Source organism: Bufo bufo, chromosome 3, assembly GCF_905171765.1.
Source record: "Bufo bufo chromosome 3, aBufBuf1.1, whole genome shotgun sequence".
Lineage (NCBI taxonomy): Eukaryota > Metazoa > Chordata > Amphibia > Anura > Bufonidae > Bufo > Bufo bufo.
The window spans coordinates 189340339-189361503 of record NC_053391.1 but is presented as its reverse complement, the minus strand read 5'-3'; the positions used below and the strand labels follow the sequence as shown (position 1 = coordinate 189361503).

Below are 21165 nucleotides of genomic sequence, written 5' to 3'. Positions count from 1 at the left end.
AGCCTTCTAATCACTGATCTCCACTCCACTAATCTGTCTCTGTCCCCACTGTCTAACTAGGCCTGACCTAGGTATATATAAGACCTAAGCTATATCCCCATCTATTGGTGGGATGTATAAATTACACCTAATCTGCCTGTTAACATGGATTTTGCAGATACATAAATACAAAATCATACATTACAACCTAATACTGTTGACGAGGTAAAAAGTGCTTTTAAGCAGTGCCAAAACACACGTAGTGGGACGCTGCATTTATTTTTCTGTTCTTCTGATATTTCAGAAGACTAGAAAAGCAAAAAGAAAATAGATCATGTATTTTAAGCATACATTATGCTCAATTATGCACATTTGACATCTGTTTCAGCCATTTCCGCTTGAGATCCATAATTTTAGACAGAAAAAAATGCCTGCATCAGACCTTGTAGTTTAAAGATATTTTACTGCAAGAATTGCATTGTTACACCCATGATATTGAATGCATAGTTCAAAGACATTTTCCAAAAAACATTGCATTGTTATATCCGTGTTAGTGAACGCATTACTGCATCAGACTGTAGTTAAAACAGATTTAACTGCAAAATAATACCAGTGTACAGTGTGCTTGTAGAAGCTGTGGGACATTTCACTGCACCTCTTTAATTTACTGAAAAACGTTTGAAATTTTGCTTCTACAAAAATGTGACTTTTCATTTATAGGCTTCATAATATGATGTCTGGAAAATGGAAAAGTGCAAAACAAAAGACCCAGGCCTCGTTGTCCGAGATTCAGAATGTGGGTAGTACCAGCTGTAGCAGCACCAGTCATCTGGCCAGTAGTAGTAGTAGGCCACAGTTCCCCTTTGCTTCTGATAGGCGCCACATTATTATTAAGGACAAAGAGGATGAGATTATTGACTGGATCGCTCACTCCTCTTCTTCGTCATAGCCGGATGATGTTGTCACCTTTGAGTTTGACACGGGGCCTTGGAGCCAAGGTTCACAGCAGTCACGCTGCTCATCCTCCTTACAACCCCAGAAAAACCTTTCAGTTGCATCCTGTTTTCACTGCCCCCTCCTAGTGGGGCACCTTCTTTTTTTCCTAAGAGGCAGCCAAACCCCACAAGCTATGGAAGATACTCAAGAAAGTCTTCCTGTTGATGACATGTGTGAGAAGCTTCAGCATTTGTACTGCCGTGAAGAGGTGGTCCAGACATAGGAGGGGATCCCTCCTGTGTTGGTGGTGGTGGTGGGGGCTCTGGTAGCAAGGGGCACTCGCAAAAAATATAGAGCAGGACATGCAGAAGGGGGCCAAGGAGCCAAGGAACAATTAAATATTTCAATTTGATAAAAGTGGCATGGAGGGTGAGGACTATGTGTTAGGATTGTGTGATGGACAGAACTTGAGAGCTGTATCGAGGTGCTGTTGACGAGACATCAGAAGAGATGGAATAATAAAAGGCATTAAAGATTGTAGGCAACATACACTCACCTAAAGAATTATTAGGAACACCATACTAATACGGTGTTGGACCCCCTTTTGCCTTCAGAACTGCCTTAATTCTACGTGGCATTGATTCAACAAGGTGCTGATAGCATTCTTTAGAAATGTTGATAGGATAGCATCTTGCAGTTGATGGAGATTTGAAGGATTCAGATCCAGGGCACGAAGCTCCCGTTCCACCACATCCCAAAGATGCTCTATTGGGTTGAGATCTGGTGACTGTGGGGGCCATTTTAGTACAGTGAACTCATTGTCATGTTCAAGAAACCAATTTGAAATGATTCGAGCTTTGTGACATGGTGCATTATCCTGCTGGAAGTAGCCATCAGTGGATGGATACATGTTCTCATTCTGTTTACGCCAAATTCGGACTTTACCATTTAAATGTCTCAACAGAAATCGAGACTCATCAGACCAGGCAAAATTTTTCCAGTCTTCAACAGTCCAATTTTGGTGAGCTCATGCAAATTGTAGCCTCTTTTTCTTATTTGTAGTGGAGATGAGTGGTACCCTGTGGGGTCTTCTGCTGTTGTAGCCCATCCGCCTCAAGGTTGTGCGTGTTGTGGCTTCACAAATGCATTGCTGCATACCTCGTTTGTAACGAGTGGTTATTTCAGTCAACGTTGCTCTTCTATCAGCTTGAATCAGTCGGCCCATTCTCCTCTGACCTCTAGCATCCACAAGGCATTTTTGCCCACAGGACTGCTGCATACTGGATGTTTTTCCCTTTTCACACCATTCTTTGTAAACCCTTGAAATGGTTGTGCGTGAAAATCCCAGTATTTGAGCAGATTGTGAAATACTCAGACCGGCCCGTCTGGCACCAACAACCATGCCACGCTCAAAATTGCTTAAAACACCTTTCTTTCCCATTCTGACATTCAGTTTGGAGTTCAGGAGATTGTCTTGACCAGGACCACCCCCCTAAATGCATTGAAGCAACTGCCATGTGATTGGTTGACTAGATAATTGCATTAATGAGAAATAGAACAGGCGTTCCTAATAATTCTTTAGGTGAGTGTATGTCCAAAACATCTAAAAGAACTGGCAGAGACCTGCTTCTATTGTGGTCAGCTTGGGAACTGGTGATGCTGCTGATACTGCGGGTGCAGGTTCTAAACATGCCCGACCTAGACCAAGCTCGGCTGCGTCTAGTTTTGTGCGAGCCACGCCTATATGGCAGATTTTTTTCCCAAGGTCCGCACACACAACCACAGCTGTGTGCAAGATCTGCAGGATTAAAATAAGCTGTGGCCATTCAAACACAAAGATAGGTACTAGGGCTCCATTGGAGCACATTAGGTGGATGTGGGAAATCCTGTGGGAAAATAAAATAGTGCCATATCGTGTGGGGAAATAGAACTGGCCATGATTACGAATCGTAACAAGTCTGTCCTCCTTCTACTAGTCTTCTTTGTGGCAGCTAGACCAGATCTCCAAGCAGAAAACTGTCCTTGTCATCAGCATCAGCTGCTTATTCTCCTGTTTAGACTCCTATTCCTTTTGCTCTGCTCCATCATGAGACATCCATAATGGAATGTGTCGCCATGAGAAAACTATTTGTGACCAGCAATTGCTGCGGAACCACTTAATTGTGGTAAATATGGCACAGTTCTGCTTCTTCTCCAAAATTTAATTCTTCTCTGAAATGTAATTCTTCTGTATGCCATCAACTGCCATTTTTGACATATTTCATTAGTTATACTTTTGGTCAGGTGTCCGTAGTGGCCCAGTCCCGCGCCGTCACCAAAATGTAATTCTTCTGTAAACCAAATTCTTCTCTACGCCATCTGCTGCAGTTTTTGATATATCTCGTAACTGAGTCTTTTGGACAGATGTCCATAGTTGTACCGTTTCACACGTTCACCAAAATGTAATTCTTCTATAATATTTAATACATTGCAACCCATCACTTTAGGCCAGTTTTCTGTAGAGGCGCAGTTCTTTGCCTTCACCAAAATGTAATTGTTCTCTAATTTTTCAAAATTGATTTCTTCTGTACACCATCAGTTGGAATTTTGCCAGGCAGACGTCCGTAAATATTGTCATTATGGAAACGGTTCTGCACCTTGACTAAAATGTAATTCTGTGTAATATTCGTACTCCTGTCAAGGTGTCCGTTTAAAAAAAAAAAGATAAAAATTGTCTTGTTTTCTAAATGACTGTGCCCTTATCCCACACATACCCTGTTTCCTGACCCTCATGGACTTCCTCATGGACTTCTAGGGAGGCATCCTGGAACAGTGGCGGTAAATGGCCCATTTGATCTCTCTGTACTGTCTCCAGTGTCATCTCAGAGAGGGTTTTCAGCACAACAGGTGGCATTGTGACACCTAAACTGACAAATTTGTCTTCCACCAGAGTACAGAATATAATTTTTGTCAAAATGAACGAGACATGGATCAGTGAGGATTTTCACACGCCTCTGGCTTAGTCCAATGAATAGATCTGCCGTTGCTGACAGTGCCCCATTATGCCACTGTCACTGTCTGGATATACAAAATGACCAGCTGGCTGGGTCCTGGTGGCAAATCCAGTGCATGGATCCCACTCCAACTACGTGATGAATCCAAGAAAAATTATTGATCCAGCACCAGGATAAAAGCAAGTCATTTTATTAAAAAATCACTTGTCTCACATCACTTCATGCAGGCACACAATAGATCTGTAAAATCGTTAGGGGTGGTGAATGGAACAGGGTGTTGCATACACGGGAAGCGTATTGGATCTTCCATTACAACACCCTCTTCCCTTATAGATTACATTTGAAAAGAGAGGTCATGTTATACTATGACAAATGCTCATCACATGAATGCAGGGTATTTCAAGAACTATATGGGTAAGGGCTTATGCACGCAAACGTATTTTCTTTTCGTGTCCGTTCCATTTTTATTTTTTAGGACCATATGCGGATCCCTAATTTCAATGGGTCTGCAAAAAGAACGGAAGTTACTGTGGGCATTCCGTTTCTGTATGTCTGTATGTCCGTTACGCAAAAAAATAGAACATGTCCTATTATTGTCCGCATTACGGAGAAGGATAGGACTGTTCTATTAGGGGCCGGCCGTTCCGCAAAATGCGGAATGCTCATGGACTTTATCCATATTTTTTGCGGATCTGTGTTTTGCGTACCACAAAATACATACGGTCCTGTGCATGAGCCCTAAGTGATATGTGAGGTGCACTTTATGTGCAGTGTGACCAGCGGCTTACATGTAAAACTGTGGAACAGTGTCTTGTGTTTTTAGAATTTAAATGCCCATGATATACGAAGAACTGGAAGGTGGTGTCCAGTTTTTTATGTGGGCCCCAGTGTGAATAGTGGCTTGCATGTAAAACTGCGTATGTATCTTTTGAAAGTGTAATACATAAATGTCCATGATATATACAGTAAAGACTATGCAAAACAAAATATGGTCTTCAGTGACAAAGCTTGATTATTATGTGGTAGTGGAATATTTGTTTTATGTTATTTTGTTTTTAACCAGTAACATGTGTATTTAATTAATTAATTATGCAGATTAAGAACAGGTGGTAGATCTGCCACACTATAAAAGTGTGGTTAGTTTTGTGCATTGTATAACATGAGTAAAATCAACAGTTTGAAATGCGTTGGTTGTACCTGTCAGTGCAGTACAGGAATTTTTTTATGTGATTTTTCAAGGAGTTACTTTTATTCTGGTGCTGGATCAATATTTTATTGCACTGCCGCTGTCTGCCTGCCTACCATCATGTTCCATACTGTATAGCTGCTACCACTGCAACTGCTGCTCCCTGCTGCTAATCACACTTCTGCCACTTGCATTACCCTTACTGCCACTACCATTATAGCTACACAGCCGTCACTACTATTACTACTACTACTACTACCCCTAAACACCCACACACACATTACTGTTGTAGGGTACTTTCACACTAGCGGCACGGACCTCCGGCAGGCTGTTCCGGCGGGTGAACAGCCTGTCGGATCTGTCCTGCCGCTAGTGAGCGCGTGCCCCCAGACTACCTCTCCGGCCCCATTGACTATAATGGGGGCGGGGCGGAGTTCCGGCGGCAGAACGGCAGAGCACGCCAAGAGGCCCCCGGAATAAATAATAAAAGTACAGTCGTGGCCAAAAGTTTTGAGAATGACACAAATATTAGTTTTCACAAAGTTTGCTGCTAAACTGCTTTTAGATCTTTGTTTCAGTTGTTTCTGTGATGTAGTGAAATATAATTACACGCACTTCATACGTTTCAAAGGCTTTTATCGACAATTACATGACATTTATGCAAAGAGTCAGTATTTGCAGTGTTGGCCCTTCTTTTTCAGGACCTCTGCAATTCGACTGGGCATGCTCTCAATCAACTTCTGGGCCAATTCCTGACTGATAGCAACCCATTCTTTCATAATCACTTCTTGGAGTTTGTCAGAATTAGTGGGTTTTTGTTTGTCCACCCGCCTCTTGAGGATTTACCACAAGTTCTCAATGGGATTAAGATCTGGGGAGTTTCCAGGCCATGGACCCAAAATGTCAATATTTTGGTCCCAGAGCCACTTAGGTATCACTTTTGCCTTATGGCACGGTGCTCCATCGTGCTGGAAAATGCATTGTTCTTCACCAAACTGTTGTTGGATTGTTGGAAGAAGTTGCTGTTGGAGGGTGTTTTGGTACCATTCTTTATTCATGGCTGTGTTTCTGGGCAAAATTTGAAGTGAGCCCACTCCTTTGGATGAGAAGCAACCCCACACATGAATGGTCTCAGGATGCTTTACTGTTGGCATGACACAGGACTGATGGTAGCGCTCACCTTTTCTTCTCCGGACAAGCCTTTTTTCAGATGACCCAAACAATCGGAAAGAGGCTTCATCGGAGAATATGACTTTACCCCAGTCCTCAGCAGTCCATTCACCATACTTTCTGCAGAAGATCAATTTGCTTTTTTTGGAGAGAAGTGGCTTCTTTGCTGCCCTTCTTGACACCAGGCCATCTTCCAAAAGTCTTCGCCTCACTGTGCGTCTAGATGCGCTCACACCTGCCTGCTGCCATTCCTGAGTAAGCTCTGCACTGGTGGCACTCCGATCCCGCAGCTGAATCCTCTTTAGGAGACGATCCTGGCACTTGCTGGACTTTCTTGGACGCCCTGAAGCCTTCTTAACAAGAATTGAACCTCTTTCCTTGAAGTTCTTGATGATCCTATAAATTGTTGATTGAGGTGCAATCTTAGTAGCCACAATATCCTTGCCTGTGAAGCCATTTTTATGTAACGCAATGATGGCTGCCTGCGTTTCTTTGCAGGTCACCATGGTTAACAATGGAAGAACAATGATTTCAAGCATCACCCTCCTTTTAACATGTCAAGTCTGCCATTTTAACCTAATCAGCCTGACATAATGATCTCCAGCCTTGTGCTCGTCAACATTCTCACCTGAGTTAACAAGACGATTACTGAAATGATCTCAGCAGGTCCTTTAATGACAGCAATGAAATGCAGTGGAAAGTTTTTTTGGGGATTAAGTTAATTTTCATGGCAAAGAAGGACTATGCAATTCATCTGATCACTCTTCATAAAATTCTGGAGCATATGCAAATTGCTATTATAAAAACTTAAGCAGCAACTTTCCCAATTTCCAATATTTATGTAATTCTCAAAACTTTTGGCCACGACTGTACAACATGTCGTACTCTTATTACGGCGACCTGTCAGCGTGCGCTGCCGTGCTGCTGCCGTAACTCCGCCCTGCCCCCATTATAGTCAATGGGGCCGAAACGGTAGTCCGGGAGCACATGTTCACTAGCGGAACCCGCCGGAACAGCCTGCCGGAGGTCCGTGCCGCTAGTGTGAAACTAGCCTTATCTATTCCATGCTGTGCTACTACTGCTGCTGCTACTATTGTGGACCCATGCCACTAGTACCCTAGTTTTTCCACATCCACACTGTACTGCTGCTGCTCCCAATTAAAAGGGATCACTTTTCCAGGCTTGTTTAGAACAAACCACTGTTTCTTCTGACAACACTTGTGCATGTATAAATATGGGCAGACATCCTGCCCCTGTTAACACATAGTTATTGGATGCTTGTGCAATATTAACATGTGTGTGTATAAACAGCGGCAGGGATCTGCCCCCGTTGAGACATGTTTTTTCCCCCCATGACAAAGTGTGTGTTTAAACATCATCTGCTCCTGATAACAGAAATTTTTTGGAAGCTTTCTAATATGAAAAAACAACACATATGATGGCGCAGTGTATTTTTAACCCCTTCAGGACCCTGCCATATTTCACCTTAAGGACCAGGCCATTGTTTGCAAATCTGATGTGTGTCACTTTATGTGATGATAACTTTAAAACGCTTTTACTTATCCAAGCCATTCTGAGATTGTTTTCTTGTCACATATTGTTCTTCATGACAGTGGTAAAATTGAGTAAAAAAATTCATTTTTATTTATAAAAAAATACCAAATTTACCAAACATTTAGAAAAATTAGCAAATTTCCAAATTTCAATTTCTCTACTTTTATAATAGATAGTAATACCTCCAAAAATAGTTATTACTTTACATTCCTGATATGTCTACTTCATGTTTGGATCATTTTGTGAATGCCATTTTATTTTTGGGGGACTTTAGAAGGCTTAGAAGTTTAGAAGCAAATCTTGAAATTTTTCAGAGAATTTCCAAAACCCACTTTTTAAGGACCAGTTCAGGTCTAACGTCACTTTGTAAGGCTTACATAATAGAAACCACCCAAAAATTACCTCAATTTAGAAACTACACCCCTCAAGGTATTCAAAACAGATTTTGCAAACTTTGTTAACCCTTTAGGTGTTCCACAAGAATTAATAGAAAATGGAGATTAAATTTCTGAATCACTTTTTTGGCAGATTTTCCATTTTAATCCATTTTTTCCAGTTACAAAGCAAAGGTTAACAGCCAAATAAAACTCAATATTTATGGCCCTGATTCTGTAGTTTACAGAAACACCCCTTATGTGGTCATAAACTGCTGTACGGGCACACGGCATTGCGCAGAAGGAAAGGAACGCCATATGGTTTTTGGAAAGCAGATTTCATTGGGATAATTTTAAGCTTCCATGTCACATTTGAAGACTCCTGATGCACCCCTAGAGTAGAAACTCCAAAAAAGTGACCCCATTTTTTAAACTACGGGATAAGGTGGCAGTTTTGTTGGTACTATTTTAGGGTACATATGATTTTTGGTTGATCTATGTTACACTTTTTGTGAGGCAAAGTAACAAAAATAGCTGTTTTGGCACTGTTTTTATTTTTTGTTATTTACAATGTTCATCTGATAGATTAGATCATGTGGTATTTTTATAGAGCAGGTTGTTAAGGACGCGACAATACCAAATATTACATAATAAACCATAAAATAAAAAAATATAGATTTTTTAGTGTCTCCACATTCTGAAAGCCGTATTTTTTATTTTTTTTGGGTGACTGTCTTGTGTAGGGGCTCATTTTTTACAGTATGATATGACGGTTTGATTGGTACTATTTTAGAGTGCATATGACTTTTTGATCGCTTGCTATTACACTTTTTATGATGTAAGGTGACAAAAAATTGCTTTTTTGACATCGTCTTTATATATTTTTTTTACGGTGTTCACCTGAGGGATTATGTCATGTGATATTTTTATAGAGCAGGTTCTTACGGACGTGGCAATACCTAATATGTCTACTTTTTTTTATTTATGTAAATTTTACACAATGATATCATTTTTTAAACAAAAAATGATGTTTTAGTGTCTCCATAGTCTGAGAGCCATAGTTTTTTTTTTTTTTGGGCGATTGTGTTAGGTAGGGGCTCATTTTTTGCAGGATGAGGTGACGGTTATATTGGTACTATTTTGAGGGTCATATGCCTTTTTGATCACTTGGTGTTGCACTTTTAGTGATGTAAGGGGACAAAAAAAATATTTTTTTTAGCAGTTTTTATTAGAATTTTTTTGACGTTGTTCATCTGAGGGGTTAGGTCATGTGATATTTTTATAGAGCCGGTCGATACGGACACGGCAATACCTAATATGTATACTTTTTTTATTTATTTAAGTTTTACACAATAATATCATTTTTGAAACAAAAAAAAACATGTTTTAGTGTCTCCATATTCTGAGAGCCATAGTTTTTTTTATGTTTTTGGCGATTGTCTTAGGTAGGGTGTAATTTTTTGCGGGATGAGGTGACGGTTAGATTAGTACTTTTTTGGGGTGCATATGACTTTTTGATCACTTGGTGTTGCACTTTTAGTGATGTAAGGGGACAAAAAAATTATTTTTTTAAGCAGTTTTTATTTAAATTTTTTGACGTTGTTCATCTGAGGGGTTAGGTCATGTGATATTCTTATAGAGCTAGTCGTTACAGACGTGGCAATACCTAATATGTATACTTTTTTTATTTATTTAAGTTTTACACAATAATATCATTTCTGGAAAAAAAAAATATGTTTTAGTGTCTTCATATTCTGAGAGCCATAGTTTTCTTTTTTTTTGGGTGATTGTCTTAGGTAGGGGCTCATTTTTTGCAGGATGAGGTGACGGTTGGTTTAGTACTATTTTGTATACGCCTTTTTGATTGCTTGGTGTTGCACTTTTAGTGATGTAAGGTGTCAAATTTTTTTTTTTTTAGCACAGTTTTTATTTTATTTTTTGACGATGTTCATCTGAGGGGTTAGGTCACGTGATATTTTTATAGAGCCGGTCCGTATCGGACGCGGTGATACCTAATATGTCTACTTTTCTTTTTTCCCCCTATTTTTTACAAAAAAAAATTTACTTTATTTTGGGAAACTTCACACCTGCATTTAGTGCAGATCCGTCTTGTATCTGCACAGACGGATCCGCACCGATAATGCAAACGCTTGTATCCGTTCAGAACGGATCCGTTTGCATTATTCTTTGAAAAAAAAGTCTAAGTCAAAACGGATCCGTCCTGACTTACATTGAAAATCAATGGGGGACGGATCCGTTTTCAATTGCACCATATGGTGTCAGTGAAAACGGATCCGTCCCCATTGACTTACATTGTAAGTCAGGACGGATCCGTTTGGCTCGGCATCGTCAGGCGGACACCAAAACGTCCGCCTCCAGAGCGGAATGGAGGCGCAATGGAGCCAAACTGATGCATTCTGAACGGATCCTTATCCATTCAGAATGCATTGGGGCTGAACTGATCCGTTTTGGGCCGCTTGTGAGAGCCCTGAAACGGATTTCACAGGCGGACCCAGAAACGCCAGTGTGAAAGTAGCCTAAGGCATCGGGCTGCCTTCCATGCCATCGGGTCCCTATCACAGCAGCGCGGGGACCTGATGGCAGCTCCGATCCCTGCATGGTTCAGATAAAGGAAAAGGTGTCCCACGGCGCAAAAACCACCCAAGAGTTGGAGTGATAAGGTTGATCATTTATTTGAGCAAGTGGCCAACTTGCTCAAATAAATGATCAACCTTATCACTCCAACTCTTGGGTGGTTTTTGCGCCGTGGGACACCTTTTCCTTTATCTGAACCACTGGCTTTCTGCGGGATTCCAGGCATCCCTGAACAGAAGTATCCATCCCGGGCTGCACACCATCCGTTGTGAGGAGTTTATGGCAATTTGATACACGTCCACATTAGAGTTGTGCCTAAAGTAGCACAACTCCATCAGGTGAGCCTCCCCAGTGGAGATACCTTTTATTTATAATCTCTACGTTATTACCCTATGGTGCGCCATTCTTTTTTGTTCCATAGTTGAACGACGCCTGTTTCTGACACCGATCCCTGCATGGACAGCGCACGTGCCGCGGTCAGCGCGGACTGCGGCACATCAAGGGTTAATGCGCTGGCATCGGTGTTTTCAACGATGCCGGCGCATGCAGCAGGGGTCTGTCTATCAGTGACTGCCGGACCCCTGCCGCGAATCGGGCGGGCGCAGGAGCTGCACCCGCCCGATCACCTTAAGTCACGGACATCTGAAAATGAATTTCAAGAAATTCGCTCATCTCAAATGAATACCTAATAAATGTAGATTTTTATAAAGGCACATTTTTACGTAACGTATGAAATAAAGTGGATGTAAAATTGCTTATTTATTTATTTATTTTTGCTAGCTTTTTTATTTCTAATTCTTTTATATATTTTTTTAATATCCCGTTACAAAAATTACAAAATTCTTTTATGCTTATAATGTATTAGCATACTTCTGTATGTGACTACATTATGCACTGTGTCTGTCTCTATGGTAGAGGCTCTGTTTAGGGCAACCTTTCTAGGTCACCAGGGCTGACTGCAGACTGCTTATCCAGCCACTGATCAGAATACTGATCATGGCATGGTCATAGACTGTGTAAATCAAAGGGTTAACAGTTGGGACTGGAGCTACCTCCGATTCTTGCTTTAGAGCAAAAGGATCCTTTAAGAACTGGAGCTGTTAGTTACAGTTCGTAAGACAATTTTAGAGGTTTCCATGCCTTTAAATCAGAGTACAAGCCTTGAGATCTGCAGAGAGAACCACATATTTGATATGCTTCACAATGCATGCTCCTGCGAGTACTTGTAAATCCCATCACAACCTTCTAATCTTTCTCTACATCTTTTCCACAGCTAGAATGCAAAAGAAGCTGGCATTAATGGTCTGACAGCATAAAACCTGTCTGAAACACAGAGCATTATAACAATCTATAGCTATAAAATAAGAAATCTGATGGTTATAGGCAAATAGAACCCTGCACATTGGTCAATAGCGGCAGCTGCAAAGGTTTGTCTATGCACAAAATATATACCATTAAGGATGTGGCATCCATAATTCATTTATGATAGTGGAAGTGGAAAAAAGCAAACTCTTCAACAATGAGAGAATGTGTAATTTGTCATACAGTAAATTATTGTCAATGGCTCTGATGCAATGCCTGTTGTACAATGTTTGCTATTTCTGTAAACACCATTAGGAGCAAAGCCAGAAAAATAGTTGCTAGAACAAAAGCAGAGAAGAAAATAATGTTTTTATATCTGTGAATGGAGAGACAATGAAAACAGATCACAAGTCAAAAGTGGATGTAAAAACAGCAAAAATGCAACTAGCATAAAGGACAGACGCATATGCATAGTTTTCAATATATACTTTGCTTTCATTAAAGGAGTTGTTCAGGTTCAGAGCTGAACCGGACATATCCCCATCTTCCCCCACTCAGCGCCTCTGACATGAGCATCAGAGCATTTCATGCTCCGATGCTCTCCCTTGCCCTGCGCTATATCTCACAGGGCAAGGGCTGTTTGTTTATATTTTTTACACTGCTAGGTGGAGGCTTCCGCCTAGCAGTGTTCAGGCTTTAGCGCTGCCCTAGCCATTTTACAAGCTAGGGCAGCGCTCAAGCCCGCCCATTAGTGCCGGTGACGTCACCGGGCCCACTGCTAGGGGAAGCCACCGCATAGTTTACGCATGGAGAGCCCGGTACATCAGCGGAACTCCAGAAAAAGCCCTTGCCCTGCGCAATTCAGCGCAGGGCAAGGGAGGGCATCGGAGCAGTGTATCTATTAACAAATTGCTCTGGACATATTGTATTGGAGACTAGTACGAGGGAAATGTGACCAACCAATCAGGTTAAAGCTCTCATTTTTCAGAGATATTTTGACAAAAGCAGTAATGTGACTGGTCTCCACAATCATTTACTCCACATGTCCCTTGCACTACTAAAATTACTCTCCCCTATTGTCTTTAAAGACCCTTCACCTCTCCTGACATTCCCCATGTAATAACAATTTTGGAGCATCTATTCTTATGACTCTATAATACACCATTCTTTTATTATTCCTGCTAGAAGTTATAAATGAATTGATAGCAGTTTGCAAAAAAAAGATCCAGATGGGTGTTACCAGTTTGGGGTGTGTCTCTGCACAGCAGGAAAGCAGCACTGAATTGATAGTGTAAAATTGTGCAGGGGCACACCCACAGCTGGTAACACTCATCTGGACCTTCCTTGCAAACTGCAACAATTCATTCATAACATCTTGCAGGAATAATAAAGAATTGGCATTTCACAGAGTCATAAGAATAGGTGCTCCAGAATTGTGATTGCATAGTGAATGCAAGTAGTTACTATAACAGACATGTCAGGAGAGGTGACAGCTCCTCTTATGTAACTGAATATGGTTCTGTTCACATCTGGATTGAAGACTCTGTCAAAATCCCTGAAAAAAATAGCGCAACAAGCAGCACAATTGTTTCCAGTAAAATGCCAGTTGCTATGATGGAAATCCAACAGACCCCAATGTAACGGATCCTGCGCTGCTGACCTGACCTTAGAGGACAGTCCCTATGATGTTGCACACATTCATCCTTCCTAGAGATATCTCTATAGCAAATTTTTATTTTCATATCACACATAATATCTGCAAACGCTGTGCTGTTTTTATATGGTGTTTTCCTGGCACATATCTTCTATCATTATAGTCAATGACGGAGAAAGGGTACAAAAGCACCAGGGAGGCATGTCGCAGTTTGAAAGAAAACTCAGCATATGGTATGCCTGTTTGTTTTTTGCAGTTAATTGAAGTAAATGGATCTGTGCAAAAATGTTAGGCATGTTGAAAAAATGCTGCGCAGTAAGAATACTTTCTGTAAATCAAATCAGTATTTGGCGTGACCACTCTTTGCCAAATCAAAATTCTTCTAGGAACATTTGCACACAGTTTTTGAAGAAACTCGACAGGGAGGTTGTTCCAAACATCTTGGAGAACTAATCACAGATTTTCTGTGGACGTAGGCTTACTCAAATCCTTCTGTCTCTTCATGTAATCCGAAACATACTTGATGTCAGGGCTCTGTGGGGTCCATATCATCACTTCTAGGACTCCTTGTTCTTCTTTACACTGAAGATTGTTCTTCATGACATTTGCTGCATGTTTGGGGTCATTGTCCTGCTGCAGAATAAATTTGGAGCCAGACTTCTCCCTTATGGTACTGCATGATGAATAAGTATCTGCCTGTAATTCTCAGCACTGAGGACAACATTAATCCTGACCAAATCAGCAAATCCAGCAACAAACTTTGAAGAAATCTCCATGCTTTCCTGCTGCCTGCAGACACTTTTTAATATACCGCTCTCCAGCCCTTCGGCAAACAAACTGCCTTCTGTTGCAGTCAAATATTTCAAATTTTGACTCATCAGTTCGGAGCACCTGCCGCCATTTTTCTGCACCCCAGTTCCTATGTTTCCATGCATGGCTGAGTCGCTTGGCATTGTTTTCAAATCAACAGTATAGCTTTTTGGGCACAATTCTTCCATTAAGACCACTTCTGGCCAGACTTCTCCAAATGGTAATTGGGTGTATCTGGATCCCACTGGTTTCTGCCAGTTCTGAGCTGATGACACTGCTGGACATTTTTTGATTTCAAAGGGCAGTAAACATTATGTGGTTTTCATCTGCTGTACTAAGTTTTCAGCAAATTGAGTTGTGGACTTGGTCAGGATTAACAGTGTCCTCAAAGCTGAGAAATCCAAGCAGATACTTATCCCTGATAGAATACCATCAGAGAGGTGTCAGAATAAAAAAAAAACAAGCAGTCGAGGACGTGATGTTATGGCTCCCACAGAGCCCTGATCTCAACATCATAGAGTCTTCTGGGATTAAATGAAGAGACAGAAGGATCTGAGCAAGCTTACATCCACAGAAGATCTGTGGTTAGTTCTCCAAGATGTTTGGAAAAACCTCCCTGCTAAGCTACTTCAAATATGGTCTGCAAATATATCTAGAAGAATTGATGCTGCTTTGAAGGCAAAGGGTGGTCCAGACCGGATATTGATTTATATTTTTATTTTGTTCATTTACTTTACACTTTGTTAATTGATAAAAATTAACCATTGACACTTCTAATTTTGAAACCATATTTACTCTGCAGCATTTCCACACCAGCCTAAAAATATTGGTACAGTACTGGATATACACTCACCTAAAAAATTATTAGGAACACCTGTTCTATTTCTTATTTATGCGATTATCTAGTCAACCAATCACATGGCAGTTGCTTCAATGCTTTTAGGGTTGTGGTCCTGGTCAAGACAATCTCCTGAACTCCAAACTAAATGTCAGAATGGGAAAGAAAGGTGATTTAAGCAATTTTGAGCGTGGCATGGTTGTTGGTGCCAGACGGGCCGGTCTGAGTATTTCACAATCTGCTCAGTTACTGGGATTTTCACGCACAACCATTTCTAGGGTTTACAAAGAATGGTGTGAAAAGGGAAAAACATCCAGTATGCGGCAGTCCTGTGGGCGAAAATGCCTTGTTGATGCTAGAGGTCAGAGGAGAATGGGCCGACTGATTCAAGCTGATAGAAAAGCAACGTTGACTGAAATAACCACTCGTTACAACCGAGGTATGCAGCAAAGCATTTGTGAAGCCACAACACGCACAACCTTGAGGTGGATGGGCTACAACAGCAGAAGACCCCACCGGGTACCACTCATCTCCACTACAAATAGGAAAAAGAGGCTACAATTTGCACGAGCTCACCAAAATTGGACTGTTGAAGACTGGAAAAATGGTTTCTTGAACATGTCAATGAGTTCACTGTAGTAAAATGGCCCCCACAGTCACCAGATCTCAACCCAATAGAGCATCTTTGGGATGTGGTGGAACGGGAGCTTCGTATATATATATATATATATATATATATATATACACTCACCTAAAGAATTATTAGGAACACCATACTTATACGGTGTTGGACCCCCTTTTGCCTTCAGAACTGCCTTAATTCTACGTGGCATTGATTCAACAAGGTGCTGATAGCATTCTTTAGAAATGTTGGCCCATATTGATAGGATAGCATCTTGCAGTTGATGGAGATTTGAGGGATGCATATTCAGGGCACGAAGCTCCCGTTCCACCACATCCCAAAGATGCTCTATTGGGTTGAGATCTGGTGACTGTGGGGGCCATTTTCGTACAGTGAACTCATTGTCATGTTCAAGAAACCAATTTGAAATGATTCGAGCTTTGTGACATGGTGCATTATCCTGCTGGAAGTAGCCATCAGAGGATGGATACATGTTCTCATTCTGTTTACGCCAAATTCGGACTTTACCATTTGAATGTCTCAACAGAAATCGAGACTCATCAGACCAGGCAACATTTTTCCAGTCTTCAACAGTCCAATTTTGGTGAGCTCGTGCAAATTGTAGCCTCTTTTTCCTATTTGTAGTGGAGATGAGTGGTACCCGGTGGGGTCTTCTGCTGTTGTAGCCCATCCGCCTCAAGGTTGTGCGTGTTGTGGCTTCACAAATTTTTACACCATTCTTTGTAAACCCTAGAAATGGTTGTGCGTGAAAATCCCAGTAACTGAGCAGATTGTGAAATACTCTGACCGGCCCGTCTGGCACCAACAACCATGCCACGCTCAAAATGGCTTAAATCACCTTTCTTTCCCATTCTGACATTCAGTTTGGAGTTCAGGAGATTGTCTTGACCAGGACCACACCCCTAAATGCATTGAAGCAACTGCCATGTGATTGGCTGACTAGATAATTGCATTAATGAGAAATAGAACAGGTGTTCCTAATAATTCTTTAGGTGAGTGTATATATATAGCGTAGCTATGGGGGTTACAGCGGTCACAAATGCGACTGGGCCCCTAAGCCAAGGGAGCCCACAAGGCCCCCCTTGCCAGTGGAGCACCGCCGGTTATGCATCGCCATCCTGAGGACAGCGATACAGTTAGATACTGTGGCCAGACACGGGAGCAATGTCTCCGTGCGCTGCCGTTACCTCTGATAGACTTCAGACCTAGTGCCTGCAGCCTATCAGAAGCCAGCACAGGTGGCATGGTCACATTTTCCCATAATGCCTCCTGAGTCGGGCAACCTATGGCTCAGGAAACAGACCAGAAGAGGCTTGCACTGCATAGCTGACAATGCAGGTAGGTATTTGAGTTTATTGTTTTTTCATTTTGCACCATGCTGTTGGGCTACCATCGGGGTATGAGCTTTGGGGCGTGGGGCACTATGGGGGCACTAAATAGGGGATTTTGTACTGGCACACATAAGGGGACATATTCTTGTACTGGCATACATTATGGGGGGCACTATGGGGACATTGGCTCTACTGGGGGCACTGAAAGGGGCATTTTTTGTACTGGCACATATTTTAAGGGGGCATTTTTTGCATTAGCACGCATTGTAAAGGGGTATTTTTTTCACTGGTGCACACTATCTGTGTGGTACTAGTATTTTCAGGGGGACTGTTTCTGCAGTATAGTATTGGGGAACACAGCGGGCACATGATGGCGTGTTGAGAAGGTGGAAGACTGATGGAGATACAAGAGATACAAGAGATGTCTGAAAGAAATCATCATGGCGGTCTGGTCTAAATGGAGAAGATGAGGAAAGAGAACATCTACATCAGAGGAGACGTCACTGGATGTAAGAGGTATGTGGTGCTGTATTAATCTGTATGTTTTGTAGTGCTGTATGTAAGGTTTTCCAAGTATGTCTTTAAGGCCAGACACACACGAGTGAGCTGAATGCATGTATCAGTGAGAGGTTCCGTTCTGGCCTCCGCTCCTCTGACAGAATACCACAACCTTATAATGATTTATAATGCTGTGTAACTGTTAGAGTCCTGAAATATATTCTATTACACTGACAGCATTATGTCAGTGTAATTCAGTGGATTTCAGGACTCTCAAGGTCAAACAGCTTTATAAATCAGTATAATGCTGTTCGATCCTGTCAGAGAAGCAGAGGCCAGAACATCCCGTCTCACTGACAGTTTATCACATTCAACTCACTTGTGTGTGTCTGGCTTAATGGAAGGGCCTGAGGGAAAGGGTTGGATTGAGAATTTGGCATGGGGGTGCTGTGTCAATTTTTGCATCAGGCTCCAGAAAGGCTAGGTGCACCCCTGCCCCTTGCCACAAAGCAGTGAGTGAAGGGGGGCCCAAGCTGAACTCTTGCACCAGAGCCCATGAGCCTTTAGTTTTATATATATATACACGCTTACCATTTCTGCACACAGCAATAGTACTCTGCTTTGTACACCTTATACATTAAAAACACCCCTTTTGTGCATCCCACAAAGAAATAGTTGTCCATCTTTGTGCTCCCAGACAGTAAGAATTCTCTCTTTTTTGTTCTTGACTAATGAATAATATCCTGTTTGTGCCCCATAATAATAGCGCCCTCCTTTGTGCCCCCATACAGTAATAATACACCATTTAGACCCTCTATAGTAAAAATCACCCTTTGAACCCCTCAAAGTAACAATACTCCCTTTGTGCCCCAAAGTCATAGCACTCCCAAATAACAATTTTCTCTATGTGCACTCCATTCAATGATAGTGGCCATCTTTATAACCCCAAATATAATAAAGCATGCCACTTGCCTAATCCTGTTGCTAGACTGAGTGGAGCAGCTCAAACCCCATGTAGTGAGTTCAGCACATTTCATGCGATGATATCACTGCATCGGGCCTATGACAGTCCAGGATATTGTGGCCTAAAACAGTGAATGTCAGGACACAGAGCTGCGGTGCCCAGATGCCCAGTGCTGAAGAGTGCAGCTACATGGGCCGTAGGCACAATAGACAGAAGCTGACCCCTTTGACTTCTATGGGAGAATGGTCCAGGCATATTCTCTGACCTGTGCAGATGTCAGCTGGTAAGTTGTGATATCACCTATTGCGAATGGTGTACTGTGTTATCGATATAAAGAGGTATTACTTGTCATTGTAATTCTGCCGGCATGATAATGAAATGTGATTTCTGATGACACATTCCCTTGAACTATCTGTGTACTGTACTATAAAAATAACACTCCAGAATTTTAAATTGTATCCACATGTAAATGTAGCATTAGAGTTTTAAGGGCAGGGGTCTGGGCCCCTTATAATGGAAAAGCATTGTATCACTGTTATTATTGTAAGAGGATTTTCTTAGCAATAACTTTGTGTAAATCATCAGGTCTAGTTCCCAGTCCTCATTTGCTAATAGACTAGAAAGATACATAACACAGTAAAGAAGGTCAAGTGGCACAGTACAAATCACATACCCTCAACCAACAGCATATATAAGCACCATATTCTGTGGTGTAAATTTTATATATTTTTCTTCCACGTTAATAATTAGAGATGAGCGAATTTCTTAAAAGTTTGATTCGGCTGATTCGCCGAATTTCACAAAAATATTCTTTTTTTGTAAGTAGCGGATGCAATGACAGGGAGCTGCGATAGCGCCGCCCCCGTCATTTTACCCATCAGATGCCGCCTTCATACATGATGGCGGCATCTGAGTCTAAAATGAACAATAAAAAAAAAATGAAATCAAACTTACCGCCTCCATTTGCTCGCGAGGGGTCAGCCGCCGCCATCTTGCTTAAAGATCTCGGCCGAAATCCTGTGCAGCGCGAGATTACATCATCACGTGATGATGTAATCTCGCTCCACACAGAATTTCGCCTGAGATCTTTAAGCAAGATGGAGGCTGGCGGCCACTTGCGAGCAAAAGGAGGAGGTAATTTTTTAGTTTTTTATACTATTTCAGGTTAAATCGATTCGCTGGCACGCAGCACGAGGAAATTCGGCTTCTAGGCGAATCGAATTTATCCTGAAATTTGGATCGTATTCCACTTCGTGGGATTCGATTCGCTCATCTCTATTAATAGCTATGTAAAAAATAACAGACTGGACAATCAAATCTTGAGGAACCATCACGTCTGCACCTAAAGCAATAAACAGGAGTCCTACTTACAGAATGTTATGTGCACAGGGAGACAATAAGACTACTGTGTGATCATTTCTTACCATTCCAGTCCAGCTCTGTTGATATCTTCCCACCAACATTCTGTAGGTTCTCCAAATTCATGAGGGGTTGGCATGCAACCGTAATTCCATCTTCTATCTGATCCATCTTTTTTGCTAAATGTGCTTCTTATGGCAACCACTACCTGTCCATGAGGGCACTGGAAATTGTAACCTTGCCTAAAGAGGTTAACCCACTGATCTTCATCTGTGTAGTCATGTTGAGAGTAGTAATCATATTGTGCCCAGGCTGCAACCAGCAACTGTAGCAGTACACCAAGCAGTAACAGCGTCATGTTGTCTATGAGCCTGACACAGACTATGGGTCTCACTTTATGATGTTGCTGTTTTTTATCCAAAAGAACATCTGGTTTCCAGATGTTGGTGCCTGGAGCCAAGTGCAGTGTGTCATAGTTTAGCAGAAGAAAAAAAATGGAAAAAAATGTAACTGGGAGTTAGGTTTTTAAGGTGGAAACCTATTATAGTCATACATTAAGATGTACTGTAGAAGCAAACTGTTTGATCATTTGCACACATCTGATTTTCATTGAATGGATTCAGTACCATATGAAGGAGATATTTATTTTACAAGAATAAAGATATGTCTTTATCATATCCAACTGATAATGTTGCATGCCTTCTCATAATATATCTGTAATGTTTTTGGTATTCAGAGAAAGATCGCACAAATGGTTCCCTGAGGACTAATTCTTTGAATTGTGTTACCAGCAGAAGCAAGCTGTCTATACTGTACATTTACAATAGCTGCTTGCTTAGCTGTTCCTCCCCATACATGCAAGTTAGGTTCCTTTCACACTAGCGTTCGGGTGTCCGCTCGTGCGCACCGTTTGAAGGGGCTCACGAGCGGCCCCGAACGCATCCGTCTGGCCCCAATGCATTCTCAGTGGAGGCGGATC

General features: G+C 41.6%; 1 protein-coding gene across 1 annotated transcript in view; it reads right to left on the bottom strand.

Annotated features, from left to right (window-relative positions):
• DPT (dermatopontin) overlaps positions 1-20583 on the bottom strand; it is a 92775-nt gene extending 72192 nt beyond the window's left edge. The window contains exon 1 of the mRNA XM_040423845.1: positions 20252-20583. Coding sequence (XP_040279779.1) covers positions 20252-20544 — 293 coding nt within the window. The 5' untranslated portion in view covers positions 20545-20583. The remainder of the gene's footprint in view (positions 1-20251) is intronic.
• Positions 20584-21165: the final 582 nt, after the last annotated feature.